General features: G+C 30.3%; 1 protein-coding gene across 1 annotated transcript in view; it reads right to left on the bottom strand.

The window, feature by feature from the left end:
- The window catches only part of LOC118202484 (cilia- and flagella-associated protein 44-like), a 118,538-nt gene that overhangs the window by 8,654 nt on the left and 87,027 nt on the right, over window positions 1-22,857 (bottom strand). The window contains exons 14-16 of the mRNA XM_085815907.1: window positions 21,627-21,726; window positions 20,969-21,078; window positions 1,195-1,331 (exon numbers count right to left, since the gene is read on the bottom strand). Of these exons, the coding sequence (XP_085672033.1) occupies window positions 1,195-1,331; window positions 20,969-21,078; window positions 21,627-21,726 (347 nt within the window). The remainder of the gene's footprint in view (window positions 1-1,194; window positions 1,332-20,968; window positions 21,079-21,626; window positions 21,727-22,857) is intronic.

The following is a 22,857-nucleotide window of genomic DNA, read 5'->3' as shown; positions in this document are numbered from 1 at the left end:
ACATATATATTTAATATATTGATGTTATTTTCAATTGCTTAGTTATTTGTCACAATTGTTTTATGCATAAATTAAGCTATCCTTACGTTTTCATCTGGATGTATATTTTTGACTAACAGCTTATGAATTAGAATTTAAAATTGAAAAACTAATTATGACAGCACTCAAAGCTAGGAATAAAGAGTTTGTATTACATTGTGCACAGAAATGGACTAATCATTTTAGAAAGATAAAATTATTAAAACAGTGTTTGCACTAAAAAGTTAGTTATGACACAGGCCTAAGACACAAACTGCTGAATAATATTTTTTCTCCATTTCCAAGATATCTCGATTCTTACAACTAATCATTGAAAGTTGTAGCAGCATTATGAATGAATAAATTATACAAAATTTTGTAATTTTTTTTTTCAATTTCAATAAGTTCAGATTCAAGAATAACATACAAACTGTATGTTAATTATTTAATTCTCAGTGTATGGGGGAAGGAGAGATTTAAAGGGAATCCGGTTTATTAACTAATAAATGATTATGATTCTAAATTACTTCCTGAGATCATAAAATATTTAAAAATAAAAATTATAAAACTTAAGCTAAATACAGCACAAAAAGAGAGACTGATAATTTATTGTATAAGAAACTTAAATATATTGCAAGAATTCAATACAAACATACTATAGATCATTATCCTGGCTTTATATAATTCCAATTAATCCTCAAAAAGCCTCTTTAGTTTTCAAAAGCAAGGATATAAGTTAACAGCTATTTCACTATTTTACCCTTGTATTTTTTTTTTTTTTTTTTTTTTTTTAATTTAAGATTTAGTATTTACCTATTAAACAGCATGCAACTAAATTATTTTCAAAATAATAAGATCCTCATAGGAAAAAAAAAGTTTACATTAAATTAATGGCATGATATGTTTTTTTAAAATGGGTACACAATGGTGATGCTATGTGAAAAATTATGACAAAGGAAATATCAGTTCCAAAATTACACACTATATATCTAATGCATACCTTTTAATTATTTAACTAAATGATGAGCGATCTGTTCCTTCAAATATCAGCTTAAATAATTGACACATGTTGTCTGGAATTATTGGCAACTTTCATAACTGATGGGAAAATACACAAGCACCTAAAAATTTCACTTAATTATACTTTTTTAAAAATTTTATTGGAATTTATTTAACCTGTAATTTAAACATAGTACATTCATTCTTTCAGCCGTCAGTATTTCAAGAGCGCTAACAGGAATCATTTCGAGAGGTTCCTCACTCAATTTTCCTGGAAAAGCAAATTCAAAAAGATATCCAAAATCTTCTTTTCCCTAAAAGAAATATTTGCAGTTTAATGGATAGTGAGCCATCTGGTTTTAAATTACACTTAAAAGAAAGAACTCATGAGTTTTGACAAATAATCAAGAGAAAGGTATTTGAAATGATTTAATTCCCATTTTATAAATCCATAATCTACACAAAGAAGTATTATTCACATTTGAAACAATTCTTATTTACTATAATTTATAAAAAAAAATACAGCATTTTAAAAACTGCCAAAAAAGAAAATAATTACTTTGTACAAATAAAGTAAATAATTTTTAAATATGAATAAATTTACATTCAAGTCTAAAACACTATTACAACAAATCCTGAATAAGAATAAAGATATCAATTATCATCATATAATTTATGCTGTAATTCTAAGCTAATACATATCCATCTACCGATACTCCAAAGTTACCTAATATTTGTGCTTTAAATTGAAGTCTTACAACCTTTCATTTAGTTATATAAAAAATGTAACGAGAAAATTTACACTTCCATTTTTTAAGTTTCCTTTTGTATCCTACATTTGGTTATATCACTGATTTTACTGAAATATTTGAAATGATCCGAAACTGAGAAATGTTTATTTGTATTGTCTCCTTTATGGATCTGAGCCCACTAGCAGCCGAAAGTAAAGTTGCTGAACTCTAATAGTCTGATCCAAGTTTGAATCTCGGCAAATTGGCTCACTACATGGCTAAACTATATCTTCCCAAAGAAAATGTCACGTATGAGTTGAGAAATGATACAAAAACAAATTTTAACATGAGCCGGATTGGACATAAAATACACCTCACGAAACCCTGAAGCTCCATCTACACAAGGAGACATATTTCTGAACAAGTCTCTCTGCAACTATGTTATTTCACAACATTTGGTCTACACAGGGAGATTTTGTATCTAAGCTTCTCTATATTACTAAGGCAATCACAGTAGTCAAAGTAGATGATATGATTTGTTTCCAATAGAAGACCTCCATTGATCTCACAGCGGACATAATAATTTACGAAATTTTCAATTCCTTTATTCTTCAGGGCATAACTTTTTAAATATGTTATAATAATAATACAGTACAACTCCAGTTATCCAAATCGCTGATTATCCGAATCGCTTTCAAAATTTACGAAAAAATTAAGACGGAAATGTAGTGTTGGACAACCAACGATTTCAGACATTAATAGGAGCAAACCTACACTTTTAAACTTTCTGTCACTGCTTGAAAATGGAGATGGAAGTTCTCCAAGAAAATCAATGAAAGCAGCAACAAACAAAAATTTAGAAGATACTGTATCTTCTAACACTGCTTTCAAGCAGTATCTTCTAGTATATGGTTTTTGCAGCAAAGTTCTATGGGAAACCCAATTTCAGGTCCGAGTCTTTGTGAAAAAGATAAGATCTTAGGTCAGAAACTTCATTGTTCATCCTTTAAAGCAAGTAACAGCCAACTAAGAAATTTTAAGCTTAATTTAACCGAGATATTCAGCAAGCAATGACTTTCAGCACTTGTAAGTACTGTACAATACGCTATATAACATGTATGTAAAAGTTCTGCCTTTTCATTTTAGTTAATTAAAACCTCTTTTTCTTTAAAAATATTTTTTTCTCCTATTTTCAACATACGGTAATTAATTAAAGTTTGCATAGACCCTTTCTTCAGAAAAATCCAATTATCCAAATTTTTGATTATCCGAATGGTGTCCGGTCCCAATTGATTCGGATAATTGGAGTTGTACTGTAATAATAATAAATCGAAGGCTTAATAGCAGACAAAAAGTAAAAATGATTAAACATGCCAATAAGAAGGTAAAAATATGAAAAATTCATATAAAATTATAAGTCAGTAAATTTAAAAAAATTAAAGAAGAGAAAAAAGCAAATTATGAAATATAATTTGAAAATTAATTGTGACATGTAATGTACACACACACACTTATAATAATAATTACATAAAAGAAAATAGTTTACTCCACGTACAGCATAAAATGTAACATATATTGCTGATTATGATTCATAATAAAGCATCATTTTAAATACAAGAAAGAGGAAAAACAAATTTTATCACTTTATAAGTAATATAAAAATTTAATTATATTTACATAATTAATACAAAATTATACCTGTATTAAGAAAATTTTAATAATTTTTATATTACCAGAACTCTTTTAATTACAAAATTAGAGAAACAATAAAATATTTATTTTCAGTGCAAAAGATCAGAAAATGGCTCAGCTGGATTTGAACTCACAATCTACTAGTTCACAGAAAATTTAAGCACTTTGGCAAATGTACCAAGCAATCGAGAAATTTAGAAATATTAACAAATGCAAACAGACTATGAATTAGGTTTTTCTTGTTTGTCAGATTTCTCAGAACATAAGAATATAGTAATTTCTTTAATGGGTGTGTGTGTGGGGGGGGGAGATATTCTAGCAAATTTAGTTATTGCTAATAAAGGAGGTAAAAAAAATAAATTGCTCTGTAGCTTACAACAGCAAATCTCTTGTGTCAAGGTGAAAAATATTCTGTTTGTAAAGAAATCAACCAGAATTATAATCCAAAAGAAATATCTTATCATAAGTTAAGTTTGTTAATATAATAACAAAAACTCCAAATGATTTGTGTCATATGTTATTCAGTAAGTTAAACACTAAGAGTACCAAAATTAATTTTCAGACATGTGATTTTTGTTTCCCTTTGTAGACAGACTTGTGCAGGTGCTGCAAGCACCCACAGATCCTTATTCAGAGATCTGTCTCCTCATGGAGACAAGCTTTTAGAAAAAGATCAGTAACCAAGATTGCAATAAAAATTGTTATATAAAGTTTGAAAACTTCAAATGAATACAGGAAACATCATATATGTATAATTTACGTGTAATAGCAGGTTAAAGCTTACACTGGAAAAAGCAAAACTAAATGCATAAGGGAAAAGAAACTCTGATAAAACAGAACACATGTTTATTTTCTCTAACTACGTAATAAGTTAACTATTTTTAGTGGGAAGTCTCCAAATTCTTCTTGTTAGACCAATACAAATACTCTAACTAAATATTCATTCTTTCTTATTCCAAGTTATTGAGTATTTTGTCCACCAGAGGCTAGGTGAGTCATTGAACAATGGTAGATCAATCTGGACGCAAACCCTGGTGACCAGGCTGGCTGCTTGGTAGCTTTTGCAATTTAACCTAGTTATAATATGGTTAGTTTCTTTTAAAAAATCTTTCACAATGACATCTCCATAGGCAGATAGCCCTCAAGTTGCTTAATCAATTAACCCAACCTCCTTCATGTATTTACATGGAATTTCAGTTTCTTCTTGAAATTTATTTGGTTAAATTTATTTTCTACTATTTACAGCTTGAAAACATTTTAGAAACTATTTTTTACCCTTTCCTTTTAGACAAACACACCTACCAACCTTTACAAATATAGCAGATGGCAAATCTTTTACTGAAAGGTTGGCAGTTTGCTTTTTGCATTTTATTTCTCTAACTATCTCTAGATTTAACAGAAAATTTTAGTAGATCTAGGGCCTAATTTGTTGCCTTTGATTTGAATAAAATGTTTATTTTTAATAGTTTTTGATTTGCATAATTTTTTTAAGTATTGTTTACTTTTAATACATTTTTTTAAAATTTGAATAAAAATTTTTCACTTTTAATAGGTTTGTATACATACTCATACATATATCTTTTGCAATTCATCAATATAATATATATAGTGAGTGAGTGTGTGTATATATATAGAGTGTGTGTGTGAGATGATCTATGAAATATGGCCCACATAAAATATTGAAGCATAAATTCAGATATAACAGATGTAATAAGAAGCAGCCAAAGCCGACTTAAAAATATTTCTTTTATTTTAGTTATACATCTGTGGCCACAGATAACTTGGCACACTAGTTGTGCTTATTCCAGAACATAATATTTACATTTTTGATTTGTTGCATTAAGAAGAGAGCAGCAAGCAGTAGTCTAGCTTGACCAAGGTGCAAGAGCTAAGAGCAATGTGTTCAGAATGAAATCTTAATTCAGAGTCAGTTTCGCTTTCAATACCATCTGATTAAATAATTAATATAATTCTAAAATCATTGTTGGCTGTTTCAGCTTTAGTTCCATTTCCATCACCAACATTATGTAAAAAGTCATGTGATATGGAATTAATTTAGAAATGACACAGTCTGGAAAAAGTTTTAAGAAATTACTATTTTTAGAATAGAGATATGAAATACTCAAATTAAAATGAATATTTAAAAGGATATTGCTAGTTTAAGTTATAATCTTGATTTACATATTTTGTTTACTTATTTTACATATAATATAATGATATAGCAGATGGCAAATTTTAAAAAAAACTTTGCATTTGAAATTATCATCTTTATTTCCTGGTACAGATTCTTCTGAAACTGAACACCTTTAAAAAAACTAGAGCAATTCATGGCAGCATCATAAAACAGGTGGAATGTAAAAACAAGTGTTAAGCAGGTATCCATATTAAAAACTGTTGTTCAGAGGCCAATATTTAGAGTAAAGAAGCCATCAATTTAGGACAACACACTTTATTTACACGAATAATGAATAAAAGGATCACACAGGAAATCATATTGAGCATCACACAGCAAATAACATACCACCATCTCCATACACTTGAAGCTTGAATGACAGATGCTAGATGTGTCGGTAGAAGAGACAGCTGTGCCATCATAATTAATACGCATGCGCATAAGAAAAAAACGTTCGCTCGCCTCTACCCAACAAAAACTTTAGCTGAACAAAACCTATATGTTTCTCAAAAGCTTAAAAGAACAAAAAAAGGGAAGACTTAAGATACACTGATAGATTTAAAATGGCGAAACTATTTCAATTAATTTTTTGTCATGGGAACCTGACATCTATTTATTACTACTGGCTATTAAAAGATCTGGCATGAGTACTATTGATATCACTCTTGCTTATATTGATTGAAGTTTGTGTACCAGCAGCATTATATAATAGCACATGAAAGTCAGAATAATGCACGTGAAGATAAGGTTACATATGTTACTATTTTTCCCATAAATGGAAAAATAACCAAACTAATAGAGAATTAGAGAATTTTAGAATTAAAAATAAATACATCTAAATATAAATATGATTTATTTACTAAGTATATACGTACAGATAAAAAAGTCTGACACATGCATGTATTATACAAAGACCTCACACACTGAAACCATATTTAAACATAAATGTAGAACAACTTTCACAGTTGACCTGTCTGCTTCATCAGCTGGAGCTGGAACAGATGTTTGACCACATTTTCTTGTGGCAAGAAACTTGTCATTACCCTTGCTCCATTCATCCATCTCAAAATTGCTAAGATCAGATTAATTGGACATCACCATAAAGACACTTTAGGCATTTATACCATCCCAGTTTATAATGAAGATACAAGCACTGAAACTCAATATATTGGCTCAACATCCAGAAACTAACAATAAAAATTACTGAACATAAAATAGATATCTCCAAGTTCTCTGCCAACTAGTTCATCAATAGAACTAGAACAGAACATCTTCGGTCAAATACTTCACTAAGCATCCACATTTAATAACGGAATGGGACAAGACCAACATCATTGCCAAAGCCTAGTTTAAAAATAGTCTCAAAATTAGAAAAGCACTTGAAATTACCATCAAACTGTGTTGAAACACAGACTTTCATGGACGTAAATTCTGAGTTCAGGAAATCTGCTCTACTTTTATTTATGCCTAAACCTGTTTCCACTGGACCAACCTAGAGCATTTTATCTCACTTTCTTTTAACTGCATTTTAACCAATGTGCCAATTAATTTTTAAAAGCTGAAATATAATATTATTTTATTTTCAATTGATATGCTAACCATATGAAACCATAAAAAGAAAGAGGCCTTAGCACATCACTTAGAACTTGGAAAGTAGGCAGCCTTTGAATATAAATCTGAATTACTGTTAAAGAAAAGCTGGATGCATTTTGAAAATTCTATTGTGATATACTGATGAAATGCTAAACAATATTTTTAAGTATAAAGTAGTTCAATAAATCTATTTTAAAACAAGTATTTAAATAACTTTAAATGAATAAAATTACATCTTATCCGATTTCAACTTGGCACACATTTTGGATTTCTTTAAAAATTCTTTTCAAAATTTCCTATAATTTTTCTGCCAATATCATACAAGTTATTTTTATTAAAAGCACTATTTCCAGTTTGTAGTTATTATTTCCAGGTTTTAAAATTCTCTTCTATCTCTACTTTTACAAAAGGAAATATAAATTTTACTAGGAAAAAGGGTCAAATACACATCCTTTACAAGTACAAGCAAAGCACATACATTGAAGTGGCAGAGAAACTAGTTTAGAAAAGTCAGTGCAGAATGTACAGCAGTTCCAGCTTTGCACATCATTAGTTCCTCCTGCTGGAGTTTATGCAAAACAACAGACATCTGAAGAAGCTTAGCTGCAGTTTCTACTATAAGAATGACAAGTTATGACAATTTAAATAATTTTCAACATATTTCAATAGTGACATAATTTGTGGGCTTTCGGAGGCAAGATGAAGTTGGAAGTAAGATGTTTGGAGGATGTAAGTATGAAGTAAAACATCAAAATTATGAAAGTAGTGCAGCAAAATCTGGATGAATTGCTTCATGCGATAGGAGTACACTAGTCAAGTAAGTTCGGAGGCAACATCATCACAAGTATTGTGCACAATTTTCTTCATGATATAGGTTTCAAAAGCTGATGCCAAAAACAAGTACTCCTGGTGAATTCACCACACAGAGTTATACGCCTCGCCTGAGATCAGAAATACTGTTACTGAATACTTGACAAGAAATGAGCAGCAAGTTGCATTTCCAGATATACTAGGCAAGAAAGGTTATACATATGGAGAATATTTTATGGATCATACAGGTGAACAAGAGACTACGTGAGTTGGTGATGGTTCATTAAATGTATGGGGTTTCTTTAACCCTTTGACGCGCGCGATATTATTTTTATAATTTTTTTAAACTAAAAACTCTAGAAATTGAATATTATGATCCTAGAGACAAATAATATATGAATTAAAAAAAACCTACTCTTGCCCATTGTTCTGTGGGTGGTGGTCGCACTGTGAAACCACAGCGCGTCTAGGACTTTGAAACTTACTGATGTAGTAGGGAAAAAAAACTTACCATTTTCCGCAAGCGTTTCCAATAAATGACGAAATTTACGGATTTTTTTTTTTTTAATGTATGTAAGAATTGCATTATATATAATTTTTTTACATTATTTTACAAAGTAAATCGTCAGAAAAAAATAAAAAATAAACATTTATGTAATTTTTCTATAGCAGTGAAATTATAAGTACCTACATAATAAGAACATTTGGATAAATGGATTAAAAAACTCAATAAAATAAGGATAAAAAAGAACTCAGTATTTTTTGCTTAATTTCAAAGAACAATTTTTTTTTTTTTTGTGACACTGTTCAAAGCATGTTTTGTCTTTTTGGCACATGCAGAGACCCACACTGCATGTTTCGCACATACATCTTGTTCTATGAGGTTTCTTCCTTGTGTTACAAAATGTACACTGCCTGGATTTAAATTTCACTGGTATATGTCCAGCGTTATTTAGTTTCTTTTCATCTGCCACATGAAATTTGTGGTTTTTTATGTTAATGGGGGGGGGCTGGTCCTTTTGGCTTTGTACGGAACGCTCGTTTCCCATTCATACTCATTTTATTCGTATTTCGTCCCAAAATATTCAGAAAATATTTTTAATTTAAATAAAACTTTTACGCAATTTCTATTTTTAATTATAGCAAAGTATATTTACATTAAATTTAAACCACAGGAAATAATTTATAAAATCACTATACTAGCTTGGGGAGCAAGTGTGTTGATGTCAGAGAAAGGTATTTGAAAAAGAAAGATCTTTTTACTGGGCAGGTGCATGTATTGTTTAGTAATAAAATAACTCTGTGGTTTCAAAGCCCTTTATCTATATCTGGGTAAAAATAAACATTCCTATTTGAAAAGCAAGCGAATGCCATTGAGAAGCAAACGCCAGTGGCTTCAAGGCGCGACCACCGAGCCTCTAGAGGATTGTAAGCATTGGCACAATGCTCTAGTGGTGCAAAGGTTGCGTCCTAAAACCACATAGCAAATGCCATACATATAGAGGTTTTTTTTTATATATGCAGTTTAATTACTGCAATGTTTTATTGCTTATGATAGAAATCATGATGTGCGATGACTAACTTTTGAAATTTAAAGTTGTTTATATTAATAAAAGGAAGTTATTTTGTCTCATCGAAAACGAATTTTAAAAGTGAATTCATCTGAAGTATTAATACCTAAAACATATATGATTCTACAGTCATTTTGTGTTATTTAGATGTAAAAGATCAGTAACCAATTCATTTTCATTCAAAAATTTCGGAAAAAAGAGGAGAAAAAAAACTCGGAAAATGGTGGTTTCAGGGCATGACCACCGCACGTCAAAGGGTTAACTAACATTCAGTAAGAGCCAGATACTACAATTTTGAGAGCTAATTTTTTAAAAACTACTTGTGCAATTTTTACAAAACTTAGCAGTTTTCCATAATTTGAGTTGTAGAATAGAAATATGGAAAAATTGGCATGTCATTTCAGAACAATGCTATATATAATTCTAATACATATCCAAAGTCGCATTTTTGAGACATGAAAAACGCAAGTTAAATTTTATTAATCGGCTCAGTAGAACAGGAGATATAGAACTGTCCCATTTTTTTTTCTTTTTGCGCAGTGTACCTACATATGTATGTATGTGTACACACATGCACATGCACACATAAATACATACAAACTTGAATCCACTCCCGATAACAGAAGAGTACCAAATTAATACATAATTTTTTTATAAAAGATATAAAAATGCTTGTTCATGCACATGCTCAGAAATAATCTTAAAGCAATAAATTTTACCTTTAATAATGCAAAGTTGGATAATTCTGAAGATTGCCAAATAAGGAAGGTCTATTACTAGTTCAAGCAAAATATAATTATTTCGGTTTTTTTTTTATTATTTAAATTGTTTTAGTTAGTACGCATGGAACAAAATGAAATGCTGAATACATGTTTTTGAACATGTTTTGCGGAATATCATTTTTCGTTAATAACTGAATTACCAATGCATCATAAATTAAAATAAAATGCATGCTGGACATTAGAACTCATATTGAAAACTGTCCCCATAATAAAAATTATTGAAATTTTCATATAAATTTCTAAATTCCATGGTTTTTAATGGTTCCAGTATATTTGGATTCATATAATTTTTGTAAAAATAATGTGCAGAAAATATGAAAAAACATCGATGATATCTTCAGTTTTTTGTTTGCATAATTTTCATAAAAAAGTGCAAAAAATACCATAGCCTTATTTCACCAAAATTATACATATATTTTTGGAGGTGTGCAGCCTCGGATTCATCTGAGCTTGGGTCTTGCCATAACCACTCACAGATCTCAACATTATCAAACACATCTGAAATGGCATCCAATGCAATGTGAAACACAGACATAGTGAACCTCAAAATGCATCCAAATTTTGAACTGCTTTGAAAGAAATATGAAGTTAATTTCATACAGAATTCCTACAGAGTCTATTTTCTTTCATATTTCTGCAGGTATATGTTCCTATGACAAACCTACTAAATATTAAAATACTAGCAGAAGTACCCAATGCGAGTTAAGTTAGATTAAAAGAAATGTATCTTACAACAGAGAGAACGATACCGCTATAATCCTTCTCTAATAACGATGCAAAAATATGATTCATAGTCATACAGTCGAAATGGCAATATGGAACCAGCACAAAAAATTTTGGCAGAAAAATAAACTAATTCTCTCTCATTACATCAGCAACAATGGCAAGTAGTTTTTAATTATTTTCATCTTTCTGATCAAATGGTCATAAAATCTCAAGTTCCATCCAATATTTCATCTATATTCAATTTCAGTCAATTAAATGTGGCAAAAATTGATCATAATTGATCAGAAATCAATAACGTGAATGAACAAACAAACAGACATTTTTCTTTATATATACAGATTTCATAAAACTTACAAATTTTTGATTAACGTACTCTACCATTTGAAAGCGAGCAGTAGCAACACTTTTTGAAATAAAGCAAAGATGGAAACAGCTGGAATGGCTTCTCAGGAGTTTTTGGAATCAGGAATAATGTATTTAATGTTTGGCAATGCTATTTTTATTTCACTGTAAAAGTTAGGAATTTTTTATTAACAAACCCTACGATTTGAAAGTGAGTAGCGGCAATGTTTCTTGAAATAAAGCAGATTTTTATTTTCCAGCGTGCGAAACTGTCGTCACTCGAAAAAAATGAGGGCGAAAATTAGCGTTGTCAGAGATTTTAACCCTCCAGGCGGCAAGGCCGTATATATGCGTTCGAAAATAATGGCTCTCATAGCGGCAAGGCAGCATATATGCGTCCAAATATTTTGGTCCTCATGGCGGCAAGGCAGCATATATACGTAAACCTAAATTTTGGCACGAAACGGCAAAGCAGCATATATACGGCCTGTCTCAGAATGCCCTTTCCTCACTGCTCTTGATGTAAACTGACAGGTGATAATTTTTCTCTGCGGGAGGTAATTGAGGAGAGGAAACTATCTATTCGCTAGGGGCAAATGGGTTTTATCGTTAGGTTTTGAATAACAGTTCGAAATAAATAGCTCGTTCAAAACTTCCAGCTGTTCCAGCTGTTCTGTGCTTAGCTATAGTAAACTTAAATGTTTATATATAAATGTAAAGAGAATTTTCATTTTCCAGCCTAATTATTCTCCAAATTTTAGATGCAGTTTGGCAAAATGTAATTGGAATTAAAATTAAAATTGCAAGAAACTGCAACAATATTTTGAAATATGTGATTTCAATTATATTGCAATTGTAATTAGCTTCGTAATTACAATTAGAAAGTAAGTACTTTTTAAATGCAACAATAATGTATGTAATTGCATTTTAATTCTTAAGTCTTACAATTACAATGCAATGATAATCACAAACATTATAATTATATAATCTAATTACAATTAAAAATGTTATTGCATCTAATCACAACTACGGTAATATAGCTAATTACAACGTAATTTTAACTGCAATTGCTGTTGGTAATTATAACTACGTAATTAGGAAAGTAATTGTCTCTGATAATTAGAATTACTTAACATAGTGAAATTATGATCATAATTGTAATTCTAAGTGTAGTATGCAATTGTAATAAAATTATGCAATTACTAAGTAGTTATAGTTACAAAGTAGCTGTTTTTTTAATTACAATTACAATTTACGTAATTTCATTTAAATTACAATTACTCTATATTTGTGAAATCCAATTTCATATTCAATGCAACTGCAATCATATAATCTAATTACAATTAGACTGTCATTGTAACTCCAGTAAGTAATTATAATAATGTAATTAGGATGGCAATTGTTTCTGATAAAAGCAGTTACGTAGCCCAGGAAAATCATGATCTTAATTGCAAATATAATTGCAGAATGCAATTGAAAACACATAGTAATTGGAATAATATTATGCAATTAACTTGCAATTACAATGCAACAATTTTTAATTACATATACAATTTACTCATATGCATTTTAATTATAATTGCATTTTAATTGTGAAATCTAATTGAATAAACAGTATAACTGTAATTATATAATCTAATAAAAATTACAATGCAATTGTAATGACCTCTTAATTAAAATTGCGCAGCAGATGATCGTAACTATTTAATCAGAAAAACAACTGCCCCTTATAATATCAGTGACATAGGCTAAGGAAATTGTGATAATTTTTGAAAATTACAGTCAATAATATTATATTCGAAATGTTTCTGCATTTTGGATAATGAGTTTTTAAATAATACAACGGGATAATCACCTATAAGAAAAATATTAATATTTTCTGTCATGTCTTCTGAATCATCTTACATATATTGTAGTTTGTGGTACCAGCATAAATAGGAGTTTATTTAAAGGAAATATTTTATATAGACCGAAATGCACATAACGTTAGTAAGCAAATATGTATGTTTATGATCTTCGATATACATGTGAACTTAAATTACAAGATTAAGGGAAAGCAAGCAAAGAGTTTATGCCAGTGCAAAGGGATGTTTTCGCAAAGGATTTATTACGGGACGCTTGTCTTGTTTACATTACACAAGAAATAAATCATAAAAATTACATTTATCCTTTTCTTTTCAGAAAGGTTTGGTTTGGTTTATTTAATTATGGCAAAGCACACTAGGGCTATCTGCCTATGAGGAGGGATGCCTTCGTGGAGGACTTTCTAAGGAAAACTGGCTCATATACACGTTACACATGGGGAAACCACGAAAACACCCATGCAGCCAGCCCGTTAGCGAGATTCGAACCTCGGACCGAACTACCAGTGTTCAGCGACTTTACCGCTCGGCCGCTGGTGGGTCTCTTTTCAGAAAGGAGATCATCAAGGACTAAACTAAGCCTCATAATTTTATCTAACCTATTGCTTTAGCTGGTAAAAAAGGATTCTGATCAGCAATCAGTATGCTTAATTGCTGTGTGTATTAGACATTTTACTAAATCCATTTATTATGAATTACCGCCCAGACAGTAAAGCGGTTCGTGACTCTGGTTGCCGTACCGAAGAGCCTGGGTTCGAATCCCGGATAGGGCATAAATGTAATTTCTTCGTCCTCTTCATAGGTGGCAACGGTGGTCCACGTATTAGTTCCCTCCTTAATAACATGACCGCCTTAGTAGTGATCAAAGTCTATAAACGGCTACTACCTTCCATTGGAAAAAAAAAATTATGAATTGGTCTTTTATTCAACATAACACACATTTTCCATAAATAGTTAAAATGCATTATTCAGTTACAAGTGAAAGTACTTGCATGAACTATTTTCCATCATTGTTTCACGTAAGAACAAATAAAAGTACAATTTTCTTATGCACCTGTGATTGTCATATTATTTGGATTACGGTAAAGACTGCAAAGATGCTTCTGTGGAGGACCTTTCTAAGGAAAACTGGCTCATGTTCACATCACCCGTTAATAAAAGCAGAAAAAGGTCTTTACTTAATTGAATGCAACGAAACGTTTAAGAAGAATGATGTACTCATAGAGAACTTTCTAAAATAAAATGATTTGTATTCATGTTACACATAAGGAAATCCACGGAGCTGTCTAAACATTTAGATTGTTTGCCAAAATGGGCATCCGATTTGAACTAGTAGTATTCAAAAGACGACTTATTACTCTGCTGAGCAAAAAATCTAATTGCTTTTGAAGTTATATTGTAATTCGAACAATCATTGTATTACAATTATTATTATTATTTTTTTTTAAATTTATTTTTTCCCCAATGGCAGATTGTGAACAGTTACAGTGCAACACAGTCCATTAGTCTATACAAGGCCAGAAGTTGCAGTCACTTTATTATGGAGGCATCTAATATGTGGGATCCTCGCCTCCTATGAAAGGACGAACAGTTAAAGCCATGCCTTCTCCGGGATTCGAACCCAGGCCCTTTAGTATCGCAGTCAGGCTTCCCTAACCACTATACCATCTGGGCAGCACAATTACAATTATAACTGCATTAGTTGTAGTTTTAACTACAATGAATTACCAGCTTTTCTCAGTCAATAACAGATAGCTTAAACTTTAAAGATAAATGGGAGGTCTTATAATTTGTCGAATGGCAATATTCTAAGAAAGTGTAGTCTCCAGGATGGTCGAAGTTTAATTACAGTCTTACATTTCGCATACTCGCAGCACTTGCCCAAAGGCTGTTCCAAGATTATTTCTGTTCACCTCATCCATTAATTTTGGAGCAGAATCATGTCTAGAGACATTTTTTTCTGAGGACAGTATTTTATATAATAGAAAAAAAAAAAAAATAATAATAATGCGTCTTCCTCAAGGTGCAGGAAACAAGTACTGATAAATTTAATTGAAATTACAATTATAATTTTAGTTAATACAAATACAATGTTACTTTAACGGTTAGAAATACATTATAGTTCTAATGGCAAAAATATCAAATGAGTGTTATAGATTAGTATACTTTTACTTATCGCAATATTAAACTTTTAATGCCGTTTTATTTTATTTAGCTTATCACAACATTGAGCTTTTTAATACCGTCGGTACTGAAAATGTTTTACTACTGTCATGAAATGTATATTCGATAATAGTTTCTCATTGATGTTTTTCTTATATATTTTTCTGCATAATTCATAAATGTTTGCAATGCAAATAATTCTGAGGCTTTTATAATACTTCTAAATTTTCATGAAATAAAGTTCCATTAAAGTTTACTTGAAGGAGACTCTCAGTGCAAGCACTTGAAAAGAAGTTATGCTACATTTACATATTATGAAACGGTTGAATGTACAGTATTTACTTGTAACAGCGGTGCTCAATATATCGCGTTTTCTGAAAGAATGCATATGTTGCCTAAAATAGAATTTAAATCACTATAATCAGAATAATTGGCTAAAGTATTAAATTGTAATTTTTACAGCATCAATCGAATTAGTGGATTTTATTGAAGATAAAAATGTGTTGATATTGACAAGGTATATTAGTTTTTGTACTATAATGAATGCTAGCTAGTAGCTATATGAATATAATGAATGTACTGTAATGAATGCTACCTAGTAGATACTCTAGTTAATAGCTAGTTTAAAACTCAGGATATGGTAACATTAAACAAATAAATAAATAAAATTTTTAAAAAAAGAAGCAGAAAACGAAAGAGAAAAGGAACTGAATACATTCGGAAAGAGAAGGCTTACTATGGTGAAACATTAGAAACGTGTAGACAAAGTGTTAATACTATATGTTTTGAGAAAATACTAAGGACAAATTGAAATACATCATAGCTACGTTTGGTGCATTCTATGTTATTTGTATCAATATTAATATAAGTACCGAAAAATACTTAAAAAATAGGTATTTTCGAAACTTTAAAGGAACAAAATTGCAGTCTGAAAATTTATAGCAGCGGAACTTTTGAAGTAATTTCATGCCTTCTGAAGGTCGTCATGAACATAACAATTTATAACTGTCAGCTTTTACAACTAGGAATCAGATAAACTCTATTGTCTGGTAAACCGGACTGTCTAGTAATGTTTTCGGTACTGTCTAGTTTCCGGGAATGGCGATGTATGCAAGCTTTTTCCTCTTTCTGCCCTAAGAATAAACAGCTCATAGGGGAATTCTGAAAAATATATAACCATTTCATATATGTACTCATACCCTGATATTTACAATAGCGTTTCTTTATTTAGATAGCTTTGAGCATGCAAATGCAGTAAAAATCAGAAAACAAGTACCATACTTATAACAAAGCAGGTTATCTCAGTAAATGAAGGGAATTAAGTAACGGCGATGGCAAGATTTTCCCATGATTTGAAGACTAAGTAATTTATTCCTTTCAGAAAATTTTCTCAGAAAGCAAATCATCACTTACGGATAGAAGAATGTTCTAAGAACTACGGGACAAATTTATAATGGGAATAAAAGAATGAAAGAAATCGGAAACTCTTTTCTAGTAATCATTTTACTCCTCGAAAGTTGGTTTCAGTATCACCTTTTTAAGGAAATGACACATGAAATGGATTTCAGAAACTGAATCTCGAAATCATCAATAACTATCCAATATTCTGCATTTGTAAATATTTATTTAATTTGCATTTCAACCAAATGTTGAAAACAAAGCGGAAAAAAATCTCCTTACAAAAGGGGGGAAAAAAAAAGATTCCCATTTTTTTACAGTGATATTCCATTAAATTATATCAGAAAATCATATCACTGATGGATGCAATAAATACTAATTTCAGACATGTTGCCTGTTTATGTTGTTAACTCTCTTTTGCAACTGAACACTGGTAGTTTTGCCTAAGTTTGAATTCCGGCGAATGCGTTCGTTGCTTGGTATTTTGGTGAATTTTAGGTTGAATATATCAAACCAGTTTCCCTGAAAAAGTCATCTACAAACGCATCCTTTTCCTCAAGCAGGTGCCCATCGTATGCTGCCTGACGAATGTGCAAGAATTTTTCTTCTTTTACACAGCTTTCATAATCATATATTACCACCAGCGGCCAAGCGGTAAAGACGCTGAACACTGGTAGTTCGGTCTGAGGTTCGAATCCCGCGAACGGGCTGGCTGCATGGTCGTTTTCGTGTTTTTGTCCATGTGTAACGCGTATACGAGCCAGTTTCCCTTAGAAAGTCCTCCACGAAAGCATCTCTCCATTTAGGCAGATAACCCTCGTGTGCTTTGCCTTGAATAGCACCATACCAATAATACCATAATCACATATTAAATTATTGAACATTTTTAATTTGCAAAACTATAAGTTATGGAAAACTCAATGACATATTTATTTAGATAAATAAAAAGATAAAAATTAAATGCGTCATAGACATCATTCTGTTAGTAATATCATTATATAATCTATTGTACTTTTTTTTTTTCGTGTACTGGGAAATTAAAGAAAATTTCTCAAAAGTATCATCATGTTTTCGTAAACTGATATATAGTGTTAAATTATTATATTAAATTTCAGTTTATTATAGCAGAAGTCGTAAATAGCTGCATTATGTATAGCTCTTGCTTCGCTGAGCTTTCAGAAGTTAATCTGCGTCCATCCGCATAATCGAGGAGCAGGTCGATTTGTTTCTCAGTGCAATCGCTGTGGGATCTTAATTTTACTGACCGATGTTCTATAAATTTAAAATATTTTGCCCTGCCTAAATTCTGTAGCTCTCTACATTCTAAAACTTTTGCCGTTGTCAAGTGCCAAATTCTTAGAATTTCGCCATCCCTAAATTTTCTTGTTCGATGTTTCTTTAAATTCTAAGAATTTTTCAGCCATTAATCTGCCTCCTAGACAGACGTGTTTTTCGATGACACATATGTCACTGAAAAAGTTGAAAAACCGGAATTTTAAAAGCAAACTTCCTACTTTTCATCAAATAAATTTTATCGATTAGCAGTGCTATGGAAGCATTAAAACATTTATGTAATAAATACACAAATACTTCAAAAACATTTTTTTCTCTCTACTGAAGAAAGGCCTGTCTCTGACTACCTGCGAATTTGATTAAGTTTTATCCAAAAGTTACGTCAAAGCGTTTCTTTTTGGCCTAATATTAAATTTTACATTGGCATGTTCCTGTCCCTGCTTGATGTTGACAAGATTTATTCAAAACTTACTGTTCTTATTTTTTATTTTAAAACAAACAATTTAAATGGAAATCCTCAGCTTGCTTTTATTTATTTAAATAATAACATTTGATAATGTGAATTGAGATCAAGAAGTGATTTGCGTATTTAAACCCAAAAAAATGTTAAACACCAATTTTGAAGCTTTTGTTTTGGTTTGCTTTATTTTTCCTTCAAAGCACGCGAGAGCTATCTGCCTAAAGGGAGGAATGCTTTCGTGGAGGACATTCTAAGAAAAACTTACTCGCGCCCACATTATGCACAGAGAAAACCACAAAAATTCCACTTTGAAAGGTAAAAGTGTCTAATTTTTTAGAGCGAGATTTTCCTAACAATGAATTTTAGCAATTTAATACAAGTGCTATATTTAATTAAGAATTAAAACAATGTTCTTTTGTGATTAACGTAAGGTAACTCTTTCTGTCAAAAATAATCATGTGAAAATGCACCGAATTTCAGTACCATGTAATTTAGTTCGGAAACTGAGAGGTATCTGTGACTTCTTGTCTATATGTAGAAAAATTTTAATAAGGTTATTAAAACTGAAATTTGTTTCAAAATATTCAATATTTCATAACTTCTATCAACCAATAAATGCGATAAAGGTAAACTCACCTTTTATAAATATGAAACAAGATAAACGAAATAAATATGTGGTAAAATGAATTACAAACATTATGTCGAAATGACTGACACTGAGCATGTGTTTGTTATTTTAATAGTAATTTAATTATCAATTACATGTAGCTTTCAATAGGAATTAGGTATTTTAAGCCTCTTATAAATTTTTTCTTAGCGTTAAAGCTCGATAACATGAATCAAAAGCAGAAAATTAGTTAAACTACACTGTCTCACTAGTCGTAAGATTATATTACTGAAATATGCATATAAAAACAAATTAACATTTTATAAACGTACATTAAAATACCGAAACGCAATAAAAATCAATAACATTTATACTTAAAAAGCAACAAAGCCGGGCTCATGTGAATCACTAGAAGAGGCGCCAAATTGGCTATACGAATTCGAAAATTACTTTAATTATTAGAGGAAATAGGCTTCGTCAAACTTAAATCAAAACAAACCAAAAAAATTGCAAGAAAACCTAGAAATTAATGCGATATGCATTTCAGTGTTATTTCTTATTTATCAAAAACGAATGTTTTAACGTTTTCATTTGAAAATTATAAATAATTGGCTACATTATTTCTCTGAATTTATAAAACTACGATTAAAAAATACTTTAAGAATTATGGTATAATTATGCTATAAGGGTTATGACATTTTGATTTAATACAATTACTTTTGCTTAATACAAGTGTAGCTATTTTTATATTTATATGGACACGCATTGACCTTTCTGCCTCAGGTGAAAATTTATCTTGGCACGGCTCTGATAAGCAATTAAGATTTGAAATATGCACAAAATTAGTAACAAGGCAATACAAAAATTCCTTTTCTGTTTTGGATTTCCAGAAAAAAATATCTTTTTTTGTCTAACCAAAGCATGGACACAAAACGTGTTCCTTCCTCCATAAGGGCAAAAGCAGCCCATCTGCTTACTCGCCTCTAGGCGGTAATCAAAGGACAGTAGGAAACCATCACTTAAGTGAAACGACTTGTTGATCGCCCTACAAGAAGGGGGGAAGAAAATCTAACAAAGGCCGTTTTCAGGACAATTTTGGTTCACACTAAATGAAAAAAAAATTGTAAACATGGTTAATTTTTACTGCAGTTTTCGAGACGTAAATAGATTTGAATGCGAGCCGCCCGGTGGGTTAAGTAAGACACTCAGATTTTTTTAAAAAGTGGATGTCAACCTTTCCCAGGACCCAGAAAAGAACTGTAGAAAGTTTGGTGACAATAGCTGTGGTAGTGATTGAGATAATCGCAAACAAACACACAAACATACATTCTTCTTTATATATATATAGATTGTCTCATTTTTCCCCCTAGCACTTTAATGTATATTCTCTACTATTCATGTATTACTTTCTTGTTAAAGAGGACACTGGACATGATTAGAAACGGCAGCTTCTTTAGGCGTGATTTGTTTAGTACAGATTATGAAGTTTATAAATTCTGATGACTAAATTCATCGACAGTTTTAAAAAGGAAATAGCTTCATATCTATAACCATTTGCACTGAAAATATTACACATATATGATTCATTTGTATAAAAAATATTGCATACAAAAAATTAGCAATGGGATACATACTGTAATTTTAAACAAAGAAAAAGAAAAACACAAAAATAATATCAATCAGTAAAAGTATGTACATGCAGTTATGTTAAATATACTTATGCAAAAATATACAACAAAAGAATATACCAGTGAGAGCCAAATACGATCTGAATAAGCTGACATCAAACAACAAAGAATTTTTGGTGGGCTGAGGGGACCAAAGAAACCTAATTCCTTTTCCAAATTCTCTCTAGCCTCTATAGTGTGAAATATTATACTAAAATTCATATAATTTTGATAATAATATTAAGACATTAAAGTAATATGCAGAAATAAAATATACAAAAAGAAAAATTCTGCATAAACACATATAAACATAATGTAACATAACAGTAATATAGTATTGGGATGTTTATGCATGAAATTTTGGTCTTTTTGAATAAAGTTAATAAACCTTTACATAACCTAAAACACATATATGCAAATAGATACTCTGTAAAAAAAATTTATATTTATTGATTTTGTTCACAGTACATCAAAAATGATTAAAGTAATTATAAAAGTACACATAAAAATGATTTTATATTTAATAATATATTAGCAAAATAAGAAACAAATTTAGGAAGAATATGATTTAAAACTCACTGCTTATTACTAGCGAATGAATATTTACAATGTAGTCAAAATAAAACTATGATATAGTTTTTCCTTACACGTTTAAAGATTTTACAAGTGAAAATATTAGCAACTATCAAATGTAAGAGAAACAAAACAATATTTCAAAATTCTCTTTTTGAAATTTTACCTTTCTTTGCAGCATACTTCAGTTTTACTAATACTTGTTTTCCAGCTTCATTTAAGTCAGGCTTTTCTTCACAGTCACTGTCGTATATTCTGTCACCTAACTTTTGTAAAAGATAAAGATTTTGCAAGGATTTGTAAGAAAAAAAATAAGACTGAAAGTAAGGAAAATAATGAAAAAACTTTATTATTACTACTATACTATTTTATTTTTTAATGACCAGTTTATATCAATTACATTTTTCAATTTGGAGTTTACATAAAAATTAAGTAAATTAAAATTAATTTCTTCTGAATCGAAAGTAGAAAACAGGCTTTAGATATGGTACTTGCAAGCTAGTCTGCAATTATTGGAGGAGTTAAAGCAATGAGAATCAGCAAAATATTCATAAATTTGCAAGATCAGTTTTGAAGATTTATTTAAAGAACCTTCTTCTTCAGCTGCAGAATGCAAATGACAAAAGAGAAACCAGTGCTCAGGAAATAAGAATGAGAAGGAGGAAGTCGAATTATTGTTATCATCTATTGATGAAAAATGAAAACAACTATGAAATAATTTCCTTAAGGGGTATCAGAAACTCCTATACCGACAATGTTAAATTGGCCATTTTCGATGTACCTTTTCTCAAAATCTGCTGTAGATACAAGCTTGAAATTTTTTCTGTAATTAAAGTATACCTATCTGATTATACTGAAATGAGCTTTTGAAGCATTTTGAATTTTAGAGTAAATTACAGAATATTTTGTTAGGCATAGTAAAATTTAGCACTTTTCTCACACAAAAAAATGTAAAAAAATTTTTTTTTCTAAGTTTATTACAAAAAGCTCATTTCAGTAAATATTAGGGAACCTAATAAATAAGCCATAAAAAATTTAGATACCCATGAGCAGTAGTTCCTGAGAAAAGATACAAATAATAAAAATAAAAAAATCACGTTTGGAGAAAAACGCGTTTTTATGTAAAAATCCTCGTTGATCAAAGCAGTAGATGACAAATTAAAACTAGATTTTTTTACAGTTCTAATTTTCATAGAGATTAAAGAATGGTATTTTTAGAAAGATAAAAGTGTAGAGAATTTGAAAATGCAAAAATCTGAAATTACAATATTTTTTGAAGATTTTGGGGTTCCAACACCCCTTAAAAGCTGAGGGTGAAGACAGATTGGAAATGGGATTATGAACTAGAACTGAAAGATATTTATGAATGTGAAATGCCCCTAGAAAATCTGATTTGT

The sequence above is a fragment of the Stegodyphus dumicola genome, chromosome 4 (assembly GCF_044657685.1).
Source record: "Stegodyphus dumicola isolate Sdum_Otavi_A_Nest chromosome 4, ASM4465768v1".
NCBI lineage: Eukaryota > Metazoa > Arthropoda > Arachnida > Araneae > Eresidae > Stegodyphus > Stegodyphus dumicola.
The sequence above is the reverse complement of the archived record's forward strand: the minus strand, read 5'-3'. Positions and strand labels throughout refer to the sequence as shown.